Source organism: Mustelus asterias, chromosome 10, assembly GCF_964213995.1.
Source record: "Mustelus asterias chromosome 10, sMusAst1.hap1.1, whole genome shotgun sequence".
In the NCBI taxonomy this organism is placed as follows: domain Eukaryota; kingdom Metazoa; phylum Chordata; class Chondrichthyes; order Carcharhiniformes; family Triakidae; genus Mustelus; species Mustelus asterias.
The window spans coordinates 122,263,267-122,281,933 of NC_135810.1; the positions used below are offsets into that span (position 1 = coordinate 122,263,267).

General features: G+C 46.7%; 1 protein-coding gene across 1 annotated transcript in view; it reads left to right on the forward strand.

Annotated features, from left to right (window-relative positions):
• Nucleotides 1–18,667, forward strand: part of LOC144499916 (transmembrane protein 164-like) — a 49,962-nt gene that overhangs the window by 6,864 nt on the left and 24,431 nt on the right. The window contains exon 2 of the mRNA XM_078222594.1: nucleotides 16,187–16,236. Within this exon, the coding sequence (XP_078078720.1) occupies nucleotides 16,187–16,236 (50 nt within the window). The remainder of the gene's footprint in view (nucleotides 1–16,186; nucleotides 16,237–18,667) is intronic.

Consider the following 18,667-nt stretch of genomic DNA (forward strand, 5'->3'; position numbering starts at 1 on the left):
TCAACTTAATGCAAGGTAGGTCCATTCAAAAGTCTGACGGCAGCAGGGAAGAAGCTGTTCTTGAGTCGGTTGGTGCGTGACCTCAGACTTTTGTATCTTTTTCCCGATGGAAGAAGGTGGAAGAGAGAATGTCCGGGATTTGTGGGGTCTTTAATTATGCTGCATGGTTTTCCGAGGCAGCAGAAAGTATAGACATTGTCAATGGGTGGGAGGCTGGTTTTAATGATGGACTGGGCTTCATTCATGACTCTTTGTAGTTTCTTGCAATCTTGGGCAGAGCAGGAGCCATACCAAGCTGTGATACAACCAGAAAGAATGCTTTCTATGGTGCATCTGTAAAAGTTGGTGAGAGTTGTAGCTGACATGCCAAATTTCCTTAGTCTGCTGAGAAAGTAGAGGTGTTGGTGGGTTTTCTTAACTATAGTGTCGGCATGGGGGGGGGATCAGGATAGGTTGTTGGTGATCTGGACACCTAAAGACTTGAGCTCTTGACCATTTCTACTTAGTCCCCATTGATATGGACAGGGGCATGCCTCCCACAATGCTTCCTGAAGTCGATGACTATCTCCTTCATTTTGTTGACATTGAGGGAGAGATTATTGTCGTCGCACCAGTTCACCAAATTCTTTATCTAATTCCTGTACTCTGTCCCGTCATTGTTTGAAATCCAACCCACTACAGTGGTGTCATCAGCAAACTTGAAGATCGAGTTGGAGGGGAATTTGACCACACTGTCTTAGGTGTATAAGGAGTATAGTAAGGGGCTGAGGACACAGCCTTGCAGAGCACTGGTGTTGAGGAATGATCGTGAGGAGGTGTTGTTGCCTATCCTTGCTGATTGTGGTCTGTGAGTTAGGAAGTTCAGGATCCAGTCGCAGAGGGAGGAGCCAAGGCCCAGGCCACGGAATTTGAAGATGAGTTTCGTAGGAATAATGTTGTTGAAGGCTGAGCTGTAGTCAATAAATAGGAGTCTGAAATAGGAGTCTTTGTTGTCCAGGTGTTCCAGGGTTGAGTGTAGGCCTGGGAGATGGCGTCTGCTGTGGACCTGTTGCAGCGGTAAGCGAACTGTAATGGAACCAGGCAGTCTGGTAGGCAGGAATTGATTTGTGACATGACTAACCTTTCAAAGCACTTCATAATGATGGATGTCAGAGCCACCGGACTGTAGTTATTAAGACATGCCTGGCTTTTCTTTGGTACCGGGATGATGGTCATCTTCTTGAAGTAGGTAGAGACCTCAGATTGGTGTAAAGAGAGGTTGAAGATGTCGCGAATACCCTCACTAGCTGGTCCGCACAGGACCTCCATGCTCGTCCAGGTGCCCCATCTGGACCAGTCGCTTTCCGTGGGTTGACCTTCGAGAAGGCTGCTCTGACATCAGCAATGGTGACCTCAGACACAGGTTCGTGCGAGGCTTCCAGGATGGAGGGCGTGCTCTCACTGACCTCTTGCTCAAAACGGACATAGAATGTTTGGGGGAATAAGGAAAAAACACTTTTCACTCGGGAATATGGGGCGTGAATAGAACCATGAGCATTTTATGACTGAATCTAATTTCAACAAGACTGGAAAAATGCAGGACATGGGGTTTAAATTATACTTCAGAATAAGAAAGAACTTGATGATTAACCCTAGTGTTGTTAATAGTTTAGCCAGTGGTAATGGAATGTGCAAAACAATCCTGACATGTATTTTTTTCTATTCATTCGTGGAATGGGAGTGTTGCTGGTGAGGCCAATGTTAATTGCCCTTCCTTAATTCCTCTTGAGAGATTGGAGAAGCAATTTAAAGCCAATCATGATAGTTACGGTAGAGGTTTAATTGAGTTTGAGCTAAATGACTAGTTAATGTTTCACATTAATATTTTCAGCTGGGTGTAATTACCTATCGGCATCCACCAGCATTATTAGCTATTCATGGGAGGTGATTATTAACACAGTTAATCGCCAACTTGCTTTTCACAAAGTGCATCTGTAAATGTCTGCATGTAACTTGGAGAGCACTTTCTTAAATCAATTTTGGAAACGTGGGCATCATTGGAGAGGCTGTTGTTTATTGCCTGGTTCCAGTTTCCCTGACTTTAGTGTTTTGCTGGGTCATTTTCGACATCGGTTAGGAGTTCAACCACTTGGGTCTAGGGACGGGAATCACGCATAGGACCCAGACCAGGTAAGGACAGCAGGCTTCCTCCTCTAAATGGGATATTTGATTTTCAAGTTTGTTGACGACACCACCGTCGTGGGTCGGATCTCAAACAATGACGAGACAGAGTACAGGAATGAGATAGAGAATCTGGTGAACTGGTGCGGCAACAATAACCTCTCCCTCAATGTCAACAAAATGAAGGACTTTATCATTGACTTTAGGAAGCATAAAGGAGAACATGCCCCTGTCTATATCAATGGGGATGAAGTAGAAAGGGTCGAGAGCTTCAAGTTTTTAGGTGTGGAGTAAGGATGGAACCCTCGAGTGATAGAGAAAACATCAGCCTTTGATAGAGAGAATGAAACATCTAAACCATGTTACAATTGTAGATGAGATCATGTTTGAGGAAATCCTCCCCCCCCCCCCCCCCCCCCCCGGGATTCTCCATTAAAGATGAGTTTGGACTCCCACCAAGCATGGACGAAGTCAAAGCTGCCATTAAACGTATGATTGGAAAAGATGCAGAAATGGCCGCGATTTTCAAACTTGGAAGAGATCATCCATTGTCTTCATCAGCTGTTTCGACAAAGCGGACTGTGGGAACTACCGAAGAATATTCCTGATCTCCATTGTCGGGAAGATCATCACCCAAGTCCTCTCTCGGTTCTTTCCTCAGTCTCTGAAGTAATCCTCCTGGAAAGTCAGTGTGGCTTCTGACCAAACCATGGAGCAGCTGACATGATTTTCATTGCTCGACAACTTCAAGAGAAATGCCAGGAGCAGCATCAACCACTCTACACGGCCGTCATCGATCTGACCAAGGTGTTTGACTCCCTCGGGAAGCGCTTTGGAAATTGAATTCCATTTTAAAAAATCTGGAATCAAGAATCTACTGATGACCATGAAACCATTGTTGTAAAAACCCATCTGGTTCACTAACGTTCCTTTTAGGGAAGGAAATCTGCCACCCTTACCCGGTCTGGCCTACATGTGACTCCAGAGCCACAGCAATGTGATTGGCTCTCAACTGCTGTCCAAGGGCAACTGGGGATGGGCAATAGATGCTGGCCAGCCAGCGACGTCCATGCCCCACGAATGAATAAAGAAATCAGCTGGTTTACTAATGTCTCTCGGGCAATACCACCCATGTCCAGTCTTCCTTCAATGTGATTGACTCTGAACTTCCTTCTAATGTGACCAAGGAAGCCACGCCCTTGTGTCGAGCTGCAACTACAATTATTCAGGAGGATGACTCGCTACTTTCTGCTCCAGAAAGCCAGTTGGTGAAAGAGTCAATCTTTACTCTGTCTTGCATTTACTTACAGAATTCAACATTATAGGCACACGACACCTAACCCAGCCACACTACAGTTTCGACAAATACCCCCTGATGTGCTTGAGTCAACCCCTGTTTGATGCCCACCTCCTGAATTCTCTTAAACACAATTGGTATCCATGTAACAATTATCACCAAGCACTGATAAGCAATAAATGGCAGCGACACCCACAGCTTGAGGTGAGCTTAGGAAAACATTTAAGATAAATACGGAACCAGGTTTCAAAGGTGAAAACAGAATTCAGTAATCCATTTTCAGAGCAAAAAATTTGATATCCAGCAATAAAATTTCCCAGTGGCAAATAATTTGCTCAAATTACTGCTCTACATGGTAGACAGGAGAGGTTTGGATTGTCCCTTCTCTGTTGTCCCTGGGTGTGGTAGTGGTTAGCAGATGCTTCTGTTTGAAGATTCTTTCTTCCAATAGTTTAAGTTTATTTATTAGTGTCACAAGTAGGCTTACATTAACACTGCAGTGAAGTTACTGTGAAAATCCCCTAGTCGCCATACTCCGGCGCCTGTTCGGGTACACAGAGGGAGAATCCAGCATGGCCAATGCACCTAACCAGCACATCTTTCGGACTGTGGGAGAAAACCGGAGCACCTGGAGAAAACCCACGCAGACACATGGAGAATTCTGCAAACTCCACACACACACACTGACCCAAGCCGGGAATTGAACCCAGGTCCCTGGCGCTGTGAAGCAGTAGAGCTAACCACTGTGCCAACGTGCCGCCCATCAGGGTGATCAGAAATCCCTGGTCTAAATCATAATACTCATGATATGCAAGGACAGCATGGGAAGGGTTCTTGAATTCTGCTTTTTAAGAATGCAAATACTTATTTGAAGATATCAGAGAGGGAGATTGAATTGAAGTCTGTAGAATCCCTACAGTGCAGAAGGAAGCCATTCAGCCCATCAAGTCTGCACCGACTTTCCGAAACAGCCCCTTAACCAGGCCTGCCCCCTGCCCCCTCCCCATAATCCTGCGCATTTACCAATGTCAATCCACGGAACCTGCCCATCTTTGGAAACTAAGGGGCCATTTACCATGGCCAATCCACCGAGCCACGTCTTTGGACTATGAGGCCTAGATAAGTGTATACGGAAGCCCTATTTCCAAAAGCTGTGAGGTCAATAACAGGCATAGATTTAAAATTATCGGCAAAAGTATTAGAGGGGGAGCTGAGATTATTTTTCACCAAGACTGTGGTGGCCGCCTGAAAAGGTGATGAGGCTGGGCCAGCCCTAATTGCCTTTATACTGTGTTTTGTTAGGCCATTTCGGAAGGAGGTTAAGAGCCAACCACGTTGCTGTGGCTCTGGTGTTGCACATAGGCCAGACCGGGTAAGGACGGCAGATTTCCTTCCCTAAAGGACTAACCATTGTGGCCCAAGAGCTGGAGAGTGGAATTAGACTGGGTCGATCTTTTTGATCTGGAGCAGGCAAGGTGATCAGAATTGGCGGTGTCTTTCCAGGCCAGACATTTTCTATGTTTCTAGCCCTCTGACTCTGAGGTAAGAGCGCTGCTAACCAAGCCGGTCTAAAGAACAAAGAAAGTACAGCACAGGAACATGCCCTTTGGCCCTCCAACCCTGTATGCCGATCATGATGGAAACATGGAATCTAGAAGCAGGAGTGGGCCATTGGACCCTTTGAGCCTGTTCTGCCATTCGCTTTCATCATGGCTGATCAAAAAATGATGCCCTGACTAAACTAAAAAAAAAACATCTGCCCTTACTCGGACTGTATCCCTCTATTCCCTCCTTATTCACGTACCCATCCAGATGCCTCTTAAATGTTGCTAATGTGCCTGCTTCCACCACCTCCTCTGGCAGCACGTTCCAGGCACCCACCAGTCTCTGCGTGAAAAACTTACCCCGCACATCTCCCTTAAACTTTCCTCCCTCTCAGATTGAACTTGTGCCCCCGTGTAATCGACGCTTCCACCCTAGAGAAAACGCCTCTGCCTATCCACCCTGTCTATGCCTCTCACAATTTTGTAGTCCTCTTATCAGGTCTCCCCTCAGCCTCCGCCTTTCCAGTGAAAACAATCCTAGTTTATTCAACCTCTCCTCATAGCCAACACCCTCGAGACCAGGCAACATCCTGGTGAAACTTCTTTGCACTCTTTCCAAAGCTTCCACGTCCTTCTGGTAGTGTGGCAACCGGAACTGCACACAATACTCCAAATGCAGTCTCACCAAGGTTTTGTATCGCTAATGTTGGACGTTGTGCATAATAGCCTCAAATGGTTGTGTAACCATGCAGTAGGATGTTGCAATTCCAGTCTCATTAACAAGGGTAAAGTATCTTTCCAAAAAAACATATTAAAAAAGACACTCCTTTTCAGGAATGATGACATCAATTTCCATAGAAAGTTGGCAATAAGTAACCATGTGTATTAATGATGTACCCCCATAAAACCTGAAATTTTCAGTGGATGTTTTCAATAGGATAGGCTGAAAGAATTATAATAGTAAGAAGGGTTTGCTTTTCCATAACGTCTTTCACAATCACCGGAATGCTCAAAGCGTTTTATAACCAATAAAATACTTTTGAAAAGTGGCTATTGTTGTACTGCAGGAAACACAGCAAGCCAATCTGTACACATAGAAACATAGAAGATAGGAGCAGGAAGAGGCCATTTGGCCCTTCAAGCCTGCTTCGCCATTCATCACGATCATAGCTGATTGGTCCAACTCAATAACCTAATCCTGATTTCTCTCCATAACCCTTGATCCCAATTGCTTCAAGTGCTGTATCCAGCCGCCTCTTGAATACATTCAATGTTTTGGCATCAACTACTTCCTGTGATAATGAATTCCACCGGCTCACCGCTCTTTGGTTTATCCCAAATCCTCAGACTGCGACCCCCTGCTTCTGGACTCTCTCTCTCTCTCTCTCTCTCTCTCCCTCTCCCTCTCCCTCCCCCCCCCCCCCCCGCCCCACCACCTTCGGGAACTCCTCCCTGCATCTACCCTGTAGAGTCCTGTTAGAATTTTATAAGTCTCAATGAGATTCCGCCCCCATTCATCTGAACTCCAGCGAAAACAATCCCAACCTAGTCAATCCCTCCTCATACGTCAGTCCCGCCATCCCTGGAATCAGCCTGGTAAACCTTCGCTGCACTCCCTCAAGAGTAAAAACATCCTTCCTCCGAAAAGGAGACCAAAACCGCACACACTATTCTACACAGATCATCTCTCTTTGAGGGATAAATCAGTCAGGGAACTGGTGACCGCTCCACTGCTCTTGTTCAAAGAGTGCCACTGGATCTTTTACATCTACCTGGGAAGGCTGATGTGGTTTCAGTTGAAAGATGGGATCTACAAAGTGCAGCATGTTCTCAGTGCTGTACTTGAGTGTTAGCCTTGATCTTTTGTTTTGTTCTCAGCTCCTGGAGTGGTACCTCCAGAGAGAGTGAGATGAACTTGTATTGGTCAAAGAACATCTCGCCCTTTTTTCTTGTCTCTCAGTGGTGAGGTGAGTTGTGACTTGTAGCTCACAGCAGTAATGTCTAACCTGTTCTCTATAGGCCTAATGTAACTAAAAACCCGAGATTTAGAATCATAGAATCCTACAGTGCAGAACGAGGCCATTCGGCCCATCGAGTCTGCACCAACCACAATCCCACCCAGGCCCTATCCACTTATCCCTACATATTTACCCACTAACCCCTCTAACCTATGCATCCCGGGACACTAAGGGGCAATTTAGAATGGCCAATCAAATCTTGTTGGTGCTGTGCTCCGCTGACCTACATTCCCTCTCAGTCGAGCAACACACGGAGGTTTAAAATCATCTTCCTTGTTTTCAAATCCCTCCATGGCCCCCTCCCTCAGAGGAGGAATCTGGAATGCAATGCCTGGGAAGCCTTACAACCTTTTAAAGAATATTTGAATGAGCACTTGAAACATCATAACATTCAAGGATATGGGACAAGTGCTGGAAAATGGGATTAGCACAAATTTATTTGATTTGATTTATTATTGTCACACGTATTGGGATGCAGTGAAAAAGTCTTGTTTCTTGCACGCTATACAGACAAAGCATACTGTTCATAGAGAAGGAAAGGAAAGAGTGCAGAATGTAGTGTTACAGTCATAGTTAGGATGTAGAGAAATATTAATGTAGTGCAAGGTAGGTCCATTCGAAAGTCTGATGGCAGCAGGGAAGAAGCTGTTCTTGAGTCGGTTGGTACCTGTCCTCAGACATTTGTATCTTTTTCCCAACAGAAGATGGTGGAAGAGGGTATATCCGGGGTAGTTGTTGCCGGTACAGACTTCATGGGCCTTTTCTATGACTCGTATCTGTAACCTCAAACAACCTTCTCATAATCCTATGATCCTAAGCTATAATCCTCCCAAGTTTGGCCTTTTGAACGTCCCGATATTAATTGTTCCACCATTGGTGGCCTTGACTTCAACTCCTCTATCCTAAGCTCTGGAATTCACTTCCTAAACCGCTCCGCTTCTCTCCTCCTAAGATGTTCTTTAAACTCTACCTTCTTGACGACCTGCCTCAGTATCTTAAGTAGCTCATGTGAAATTTTGTTTATTGTTCCTAATTGAGAAGCAACTTGGGATGTTTTTACCATGTTATATATGCTATATAAATGCAAGTTGTAGAGCTGTAATAGTATCTTTTCTAAGATCTGGCGCCTCCTGTGTGCGGCCTGACCTCCACTTGAGAGGGGACCATAGACTGAAGTGAGTTGCTAAGTGGGGAGTTGCTTCACAGAGGTCGGTGCCTTTAGAACAGGAGGTTGAGTTCACAAAGTGAACCATGCCCCCAGCCTGACACCGCCTTCAGGCTGACCTCACATGCATGACCTATTTTCTTGGTGCTGACAGCTTCACTGTAACCTGATCCCATCTGGGAGAGCATTTCTTTTAAACTGCATTTGCTTTCACTGAACAAGAGCATTTGTCAACACAAAGGAAGCAGCAATGAACGTCTGTGAAATGAAGGTTGGAGTGCTGAGTAATGTGATAATCTGCCAACGTAATGCATATTTCATCCTGTGTTAACCCAGCTGGTAATATTTCATCACCGTGCATAAAGCAGTGACTCAGCGCGAGAGCGTTATCACTTTTTCCACGGAAGATAATTGCTACACGGTCAAAGCAGTGCTGCTGGAAATACAGCCTTTGTCCTGTCATTATGCATTCTTAACTAAACGATCACACGTGGTGCATTGTGCTAAAGCTAAGATAACATTTTTGGAGTTTTGAAGCAATCCTTTGTAACCATCCAGGCTTCCTTTCCCCCGTCTGTGAGATGTTGACATTTACACAAAGGGGCCTGTTGGAGTAAAGAAAGGAATTTAGCACCGTAGCATGTTTCTCAAATGAACCAAAGGAAATAAGACAGAAACTTACATTTATATCGCACTTTTCACAATATTCATAGAATTCCTACAATGCAGAACGAGGCCATTTGGCCCATCGAGCCTGCTAATCCCCCTAACACTAAGGGGCAATTTAGCATGGCCAATCCATCTGACCCGCACATCTTTCGGATTGTGGGAGGAAACTGGAGCACTCGGAGGAAACCCACGCAGACACCGGGAGAATGTGCAAACACCACACAGACATTCTCCCGAGGCCGGAATTGAACCGGGGTCCCTGGCACTATGAGGCAGCAGTGCTAACCACTGTGCTGCCGCGCCGTATTGGGGCATCCATTTTACATACAGCAAAGTTTTTGATTGGCATGAGCAGCTGATGTTTTTGTTAACTGTGGATCAATCCTAACACTTTAATTACGCTCTGTGAAGCATCTTCGGGTCCTCCTTTTAGCGTTAGTGGCACAGACCAAGATCTTACTGTTAAACAAATGACAGTTTCCATTCACCATGTTTGCAGGTCCCCAGACCTTTCAACATAGAACATAGAAAGCCACAGCACAAACAGGCCCTTCGGCCCACAAGTTGCGCCGATCACATCCCCACCTCTAGGCCTATCTATAGCCCTCAATCCCATTAAATCCCATGTACTCATCCAGAAGTCTCTTAAAAGACCCCAACGAGTTTGCCTCCACCACCACCGACGTCAGCCGATTCCACTCACCCACCACCCTCTGAGTGAAAAACTTACCCCTGACATCTCCTCTGTACCTACTCCCCAGCACCTTAAACCTGTGTCCTCTCGTAGCAACCATTTCAGCCCTTGGAAATAGCCTCTGGGAGTCTACCCTATCCAGACCTCTCAACATCTTGTAAACCTCTATCAGGTCACCTCTCATCCTTCGTCTCTCCAGGGAGAAGAGACCAAGCTCCCTCAACCTATCCTCATAAGGCATGCCCCCCAATCCAGGCAACATCCTTGTAAATCTCCTCTGCACCCTTTCAATGGCTTCAACATCTTTCCTGTAATGAGGTGACCAGAACTGCGCGCAGTACTCCAAGTGGGGTCTAACCAGGGTCCTATAAAGCTGCAGCATTATCTCCCGACTCCTAAACTCAATCCCTCGATTAATGAAGGCCAGTACGCCGTACGCCTTCTTGACCGCATCCTCCACTTGCGAGGCCGATTTAAGAGTCCTATGGACCCGGACCCCAAGGTCCTTCTGATCCTCTACACTGCTAAGAATGGTACCCTTCATATTATACTGCTGCTTCATCCCATTGGATCTGCCAAAATGGATCACCACACACTTATCCGGGTTGAAGTCCATCTGCCACTTCTCCGCCCAGTCTTGCATTCTATCTATGTCTCGCTGCAACTTCTGACATCCCTCCAAACTATCCACAACACCACCTACCTTGGTGTCGTCAGCAAACTTACCAACCCATCCCTCCACTTCCTCATCCAGGTCATTTATGAAAATGACAAACAGCAAGGGTCCCAGAACAGATCCCTGGGGCACTCCACTGGTCACTGACCTCCATGCAGAGAAAGACCCCTCCACAGCCACTCTCTGCCTTCTGCAGGCAAGCCAGTTCTGGATCCACAAGGCAACAGCCCCTTGGATCCCATGCCCTCTCACTTTCTCAAGAAGTCTTGCATGGGGGACCTTATCGAACGCCTTGCTGAAGTCCATATAGACCACATCCACCGCTCTTCCTTCGTCAATGTGTTTGGTCACATTTTCAAAGAACTCAACCAGGCTCGTAAGGCACGACCTGCCCTTGACAAAGCCGTGCTGACTACTTTTGATCATACTAAACTTCTCTAGATGATCATAAATCCTGTCTTTCAGGATCCTCTCCATCAACTTACCAACCACTGAGGTTAGACTCACCGGTCGGTAATTTCCCGGGCTGTCCCTGTTCCCTTTCTTGAATATAGGGACCACATCTGCAATCCTCCAATCCTCCGGAACCTCTCCCGTCTCCATCGACGATGCAAAGATCATCGCCAAAGGCTCCGCAATCTCCTCCCTCGCCTCCCACAGTAACCTGGGGTACATCCCATCCGGTCCCGGCGACTTACCAACCTTGATGCCATTCAATAGTTCCAACACATCCTCTTTCTTTATGTCCACATGCTCGATCCTTTCTGTCCACCGCAAACCAGCAGTACAACCACCCAGATCCCTTTCCACCGTGAATACCGAGGTAAAGTATTCATTAAGCAGCTCCGCCATTTCTAACGGTTCCGCACAAACTTTTCCCCCTTCACCTTTTAAGGGTCCTATGCCTTCACATCTCATCCTTTTACTCTTGACATATTTGTAGAAAGCCTTGGGATTCTCCTTAATCTTACCCGCCAAGGCCTTCTCATGACCCCTTCTCGCTCTCCTAATTTCCTTCTTAAGCTCCTTCCTACATCCCGTATACTCCTCTAAATCCTTAACACCTCCTAGCTCTCTGAACCTTCTGTACGCCTCTCTTTTCTTATTCACCAGGTTCATCACAACCTTCGTGCACCACGGTTCCCGTACCCTACCAACACCCCCCTGTCTCATCGGAACGTTGTCATGCAGAGCTCCAGACAAACATTCCTTGAAAATCCTCCACTTTCCTTCGGTACTTTTCCCCAAGAATGCCTCCTTCCAATTTACCCGTCTAATTTCCTCCCTGATGACACTGTATTTCCCTTTACTCCAGAGAAACACTTTCCTAGCCTGCCTGATCCTATCTCTTTCCAATGCTATCGTGAAGGAGATAGAATTATGATCGCTATCCCCAAGATGCTCACCCACCGAGAGATCCTCCAGCTGTCCAGGTTCATTAGCCAGCACCAGATCAAGTACAGCCTCTCCTCTAGTAGGCTTATCCACATACTGTGTCAGGAAACTCTCCTGGACACACCTAACAAACTCCTCTCCATCCAAACCCCTAGCCCTAGGGATATTCCAATCTATGTTTGGGAAATTAAAATCTCCCATCACGACAACTCTGTTATTCCTACATCTCTCCAGGATCTGTTTCCCCATCTGCTCCTCAACATCTCTGTTACTATTGGGCGGCCTATAGAAAACACCCAGCAACGTTACCGACCCCTTCCTGTTCCTAACCTCCACCCACAGAGACTCCGTAGTCAATCCCTCCACGGCGTCCACCTTCTCTACAGCCGTGACACTATCCCTGATCAACAGTGCCACTCCCCCCCCCTCTCTTGCCTCCCTCCCTGTCCTTCCTGAAACATCTAAAACCCGGCACCTGAAGCACCCAGTCCTGTCCCTGAGACATCCAAGTCTCCGTAATGGCCACCACATCACAATTCGAAGCAGCAATCCACGCTCTAAGCTCATCCACTTTATTCACTACACTCCTGGCATTAAAATAGACACATCTCAGACCTTCAGCCTGAGCACTTCCCTTCTCCATCACTCGTCTAACCTCCCTCTTACCCTGTTTACATTCCTTATCTATTTGCGAGCTAACCTCCTCGCTCTCAGTCCCCTCATTTCGATTCCCTCCCCCCAACCTTTCTAGTTTAAAGTCTCTCCAGTAGCCTTAGCCAACCTTCCCGCCAGGATATTGGTCCCCCTGGGATTCAAGTGCCACCCGTCTTTTTTAAACAGGTCACACCTGCCCCTAAAGAGGTCCCAATGATCCAAGTACCCAAATCCTTGTCCCTTGCTCCAGTCCCTCAGCCACGCATTCATTCTCCACCGATTCCTGTTCTCACTCTCCCGCGGCACAGGCAGCAATCCCGAGATTACTACCTTTGCATTCCTCTTTCTCAGCTGTCTACCTAACTCCCTATATTCTCTTTTCATGACCCCTTCCCTCTTCCTACCTATGTCAGCAGTACCTATATGCATCACGACCTTCGGCTCCTCTCCCTCCCCCTTCAGGATTTCTGGGACTCGACCAGAGACATCCCGGACCCCTGCACCAGGGAGGCAAACCACCATCCGAGAGTCCCGTCTGTGTCCGCAAAAACGCCTATCTGACCCCCTCACCGTAGAGTCCCCAATTAGCACTACCCTCCTTTCCTTACCCTTTTGCACTACTGGGCCAGGCTCAGCTCCAGAGACACTGCCACCGCTGCTTCCCCCAGGTGGGCTGTCCACCCCATTAGTACTCAGACAGGAGTACTTATTATTAAGGGGCACATCCACCGGGGTGCTCACCATCAACTGAGCTTTCTCCTTCCTCACTGTTACCCAGTTACCCTCCTCCCGTGGTCCCGGTGTGACCACCTGCCGATAGCTCCTGTCAATGACCTCCTCACTATCCCTAACCCGGCGAAGGTCCTCGAGCTGCAATTCCAGTTCCCTAACATGTTCCCTTAGGAACCGCAGCTCAACACACCCAGCACAGATATGGTCGTCCGGGAGGCTAGGAGCCTCCAGGACCTCCCACATCCTACATTGGGAACAACATACTGGCCTCACACTCATAATTGGGTGTTGAGCGGCAACTCTGTCATCTGGTGCCTGATGAAGTGTGATGCCCTCTACAGGGGACCTCTGTGAACAGGCAAGCAACAGCGAGGCTCTTCAACCAATCAAACTGAAGAATCCTCACTGAGAGGCACAAATTATAAACCAAAAGTATAAATAAGAATTATATGTTAAAAATACTTTAAAACCATGAGCAGAAAGGGAACTAAGATGGTATTAAGAAAGAGATGAGTCAAAACAAAAAGGTTAAATTAAATATAGATTTAATTTTTAAAAATCACTAATAATAACTAAATTATGAATGAGCATCCACATTTGTAAATCTAAATATTTAGTGCTAGAAAGTTTCAGCAGTAATTTTTATTCATTTGTGGGACATGGGCGTCACTGGCTGGCCAGCATTTTCTGCCCATCCTCAGCTGCCTGAGAGCAATTGAGAGTCAACCACATTGCTGTGACTCTGGAGTCACATGTAGGTCAGACCAGGTAATGATGGAAGATCTCCTAAAGGACATTAATGAACCAGATGGGTTTTTCCGACAATCGACAATGGTTTCACGGTCATCGGTAGATTCTTATTTCCAGATATTTTTTATTGAATTCAAATTCCACCATCTGCTTTAGGCGGGATTCGAACCCGGGTCCCCAGAACATTAGCTGAGTTTCTGGATTAATAGTCTAGCGATAATACCACTAGGCATCGCCTCCCCCAAAATTAAGACTTACCATTAAAATTAACTTACATTTGAATGAGCAGGCTCGGTGAATACCCAAACATCATGCCCCTCATGCATTTCAATGCTGATTCTCTCAGCAATACAAGATGTAGTGAAGCTCTGGAGGAGGGCAGCAGCTGGCCAGCAACTTGCTGCTTTCTGGGTTTAACTGCACATGTGTGGAGGCCAGAACGTCATGGAATCCCTGCAGTGCAGAAGGAGGCCATTTGGCCCATCGAGTCTGTACCAACAACAATCCCACCCAGGCCCTATCCCTGTGATCCGCCATATTTATCCGACTAGTCCCTCTGACACTAGGGGGGCAATTTAGCATGGCCAATCCTAACCCGCACGTCTATTTTGGAGTGTGGGAGGAAACTGGAGCACCCAGAGGAAACTCGGGTCGACACGGGGAGAACGTGCAGACTCCATACAGACAGTCACCCGAGGCCGGAATTGAACCTGGGTCCTTGGTGCTGTGAGGCAGCAGTGCTAACCTCTGTACTACCGTGCCACCCAAATGTTAATGTCTGATTTGCTCCTTAATAATGGTGAACCCTAACCTCAGCAATGTTACTGACTGTGTGGAGGTTGCACGTTCTCCCCGTGGGTTTCCTCCGGGTGCTCCGGTTTCCTCCCACACTCCAAAGATGTGTGGGTTAGGTTGACTGGCCATGCTAAACTGACCCCTTGTGTCAGGGGGATTAACAGAGTAAATGTGGGCTGAAGGGCCTCATTTTGTGCTGTAAAACCCTATGACTCCAGCACATTGGGAGGAAGCCCTGCCCTCGGAAATCTGCCAGCCAAACCAATTGGCTCTACCAGTCTCAGCAACGCCAGAACTGAGCAGTGGGCACTGCTGGAACTGCAAGCAGTCTCACAATAGATCCTGGAGTCGGGTCAATCTTGGGTTTTCAGGACAGGGAGGGCATCAGGCAGCCTAGAGGGGGGCAATGACGGGGAGGACAGGTTTTGGTGTGGGGTGGGGAGGTCACTGCCCTAACACGCACAGAGTATCCACTGGATGCTGTGTTCCTCCCACCTTTCCAAATATTCTTTTTCAGAAAGGGGCTCCCCACTCCTGCCCATCTATCCACACCAATAATTGTGGGTAATGGGCAGTGTGAAATATGGCTCAATGGCCCGTTAATTTTTTTTAAAATGGTGGACGGGCTGTCAATTCTGAAGCCCACCTCCTGCTGGGAACCAGGGAAAGCGGTGGGCTGCCAGCACTCATTTTCTACACACTCACCCCCCCCCCCCCCCCCCCCCACCATCCCCCCCCAACCACACTGACAACATACCCAGCAGAAAGCCGTACAATCAAAATTTATCCAAAACCCTGCATGTTTTAGAACATCTCTATTAAATCTCCATTGAGCTGCTCTGCCCCAAGGAGAACAATCTCAACTTATCCAGCCCCTCCACATCAGTGAAGTCCCTCATCCCTGGTATAATTCTAGCAATTCTCCTTTGCTACTGTACAGCTAGTCTTTTGAAAAAAGATTGTTTATGGGATGTGGGGGTCGCTGGCTGGACCAGAATTTATTATCCATCCCTAATTGCCCCTTGAGAAGGTGGTGGTGAGCCGCCGCCTTGAACCGCTGCAGTCCGTGTGGTCCAGGCACCTACAGTGTTGTTAGGGAGGGAGTTCCAGGATTTTGACCCAACGACAGTGAAGGAACAGACAATATATTTCCAAGTCAGGAAGATGAGTGGCTTGGAGGGGAATTTGCAGGTGGTGGTGTTCCCATGTATCTGCTGCCCTTGTCCTTCCAGGTGGTAGCGGTCATGGATTTGGAAGGTGCTGCCCAAGGAGCCTTCGCAAGTTCCTGTAGTGCACCTTGTAGATGGTACACACAGCTGCCACTGTGTTGTCAGTGGTGGATTGAGTGAATGCTTAAAATGGTGGATGGGATGGCAATCAAGCGGGCTGATTTGCATTGACCTGAACAGGTGCTGGAGTGTGGCAACTACGGGAATTTCGCAGTAGCTTCATTGCAGTGTTAATGTAAGCCTTACTTGTGACACTAATAAATAAACTTTAACTTTGATTTGTGTTGAGCTTCTTGTGTTGTTGGAGCTGCACTCATCCAGACAAGTGGAAATATTCCATCACACTCCTGACTTGATCATTTATAACGGAAGAATACAACTTAACTGACTAACGCTTTTTTATTTCAGATATTCCTGCTTGCCTGTCCGCCTTGCCCTGCCAGCTTGATACTCTTCAGGTGAGCATTACTCTATTTAGGCTTTTGATATCTGAATGGGGTAAGCTTGAGGGTCTTATTACTCCTCATATTTCTTCTGAACTTGGGAGCTCTGCAAATATTTCCAATGCTCTTTGAAAGTTACTTTGTAAAGGTTACTCCAAGGCCTTGCCACCCTTCCTGAATTACGGTTCGTGGATTTTAAAAAATTCTTTCATGGGATGTGGGCTTTACTGGCTAGACTCACATTTATTGTCCATTGCTAATTTGATTCGATTTATTATTGTCACATGTATTAGTATACAGTGAAAAGTATTGTTTCTTGCGCGCTACACAAACAAAGCATACTGTTCATAGAGAAGGAAAGAAGAGAGTGCAGAATGTAGTGTTACAGTCGTAGCTCGGGTGTAGAGAAAGATCAACTTAATGCGAGGTAGGTCCATTCAAAGTCTGATGGCAGTAGGGAAAAGGCTGTTCTTGAGTTGGTTGGTACGTGATGGATTGGGCGACATTCACAACCTTTTGTAGTTTCTTGCGGTCTTGGGCAGAGCAGGAACAATACCAAGCTACGATACAACCAGAAAGAATGCTTTCTATGGTGCATCTGTTTAAGAATTGGTGAAAATTGCCTTTTGAGAAGAGGGTGGTGCGCTGCTACCTTGAACCGCCACCGCCCATGTGGTGTAGGTACATCCTCAGTGCTGTTAGGGAAGGATGTTCCAGGATTTCGACCCAGCAACAGTGAAGGAACGGAGATATATTTCCAAGTCAGGGTGGTGAGTGGCTTGCAGGGGAACGTCCAGGTGGTGGTGTTCCCAGGTATCTGCTGCTCTTGTCCTAAGCCAGGGTGCTGTTGAAGGACACAGCTCTTCATTTTATTATTTTTTTCTTAACCACCAACACAAGACGGAGGAAACGTTTATTATTTTTGGATTGAATAATATTTACTGTCTACCACTTGGTTCTTGAAGTCACTGCTTTTATAGGAAAAAGTCCTTTGAGGAGAGGAACTGTTTGTACCTTGGTTTCCACTGTTGTCTCATTGCTTTGCAGTTTGTATCATTTTGTCTTCTCTTTAGCAATGCATGTAGACAAAGGGTTTGAGTTCTCCACTGAATCTAAGCTACAGGCGTCTAGACTTTAAATGAGCAGAATCAAGTGTCACAAACTCATAAGAACATGCCAGCTACATGCAATAGTTAAACCACTGATCCTGACTGGTGCCCAGCTCACTCTGGTATTTGGGAGGGTGAGGAAAGAAATCACTTTTGTTATGATCCCTCTAGAGTCCTATATCTTTTAAAAAGAGATTTAAATTCCGAGTGACAAACTCAAATGATCACATGCCAAGATTTCATGTCTTTAGACACAAAATCCATTGAATCTCTACAGTGCAGTCCCTCCAGCCCATCAACTCTGCACTGACTCCCCGAAAGAGCATGATTCACTACCACTTCTCTTCCAGGAATGCCTACGCTGAAGAAGTACCGCTCTTCTCTCCGATGAGCTCTAACAAAGGGTCATCCAGACTCAACGTTGACTCTATTCTCTCCCCACAGATGCTGTCGGACCTGCTGAGATTTTCCAGCATTTTCTGTTTTTGTATTAAGTTAAAGCACTTGACTGTTAATAAATTTGGACCTGGGCCTCCTCTCCCTGTGGCAACTTGGTCACATGGACCCATTGCCGGACAGAATTGGTCACCTGCCACACTCCACGAAATCATTTTACCTTGAATTAAAATAGACGGTTTAAAACACAATTCTGTGGCCAAAACAAAGTCCAAACATCCCCACAGTTGGTGTTGTCTCCCAATATTAGTGTCAGCAGCTCATTTGCTAACACTCTTATCTTTGAGTCGGAAGGTTGTGGGTTCAAGCCCCATTCCAGAATCTGAGTACAAAGATCTAGATTGGCATGCCCAGAGGGAGTGTGGCACTGCTGGAGGTGCCATCTTTTGGACAAAATGTTTGAGACAAATCTGGCTCCTTGGGTGGGCATAAAGGATAAAATGGACTATTTTGTAAATGATGAGGGGAGTTCTCCCCAGTTTCCTGGCCAACTTTATCCTTCAACCAACATAATTGTAAAAGGAAAATGATCTGTTCACTGTTACATTGCTTGTGGGAGCTTACAGTAAACAAAAGGGATGCCACTTTTCTGATATTAAAGCAATGAATGCAACTCCTTACATATTTAATTGGTTGTAAAGCACTGGGGTGAGTGATGGTGGCACAGTGGCACAATGGTTAGCACTGCAGCCTCACAGCTCCAGGGACCCGTGTTTGTTCCCGGCTTGGGTCACTGTCTGCATGGAGTTTGTACATTTTCCCCATGTCTGCGTGGATTTCCTGCGGGTGCTCCGGCTTCCTCCCACAGGTGGATTGGCCATGCTAAATTGCCCCTTAGTGTCAGAGGGACTAACTAGAGTAAATGCATGGGGTTATGAGGA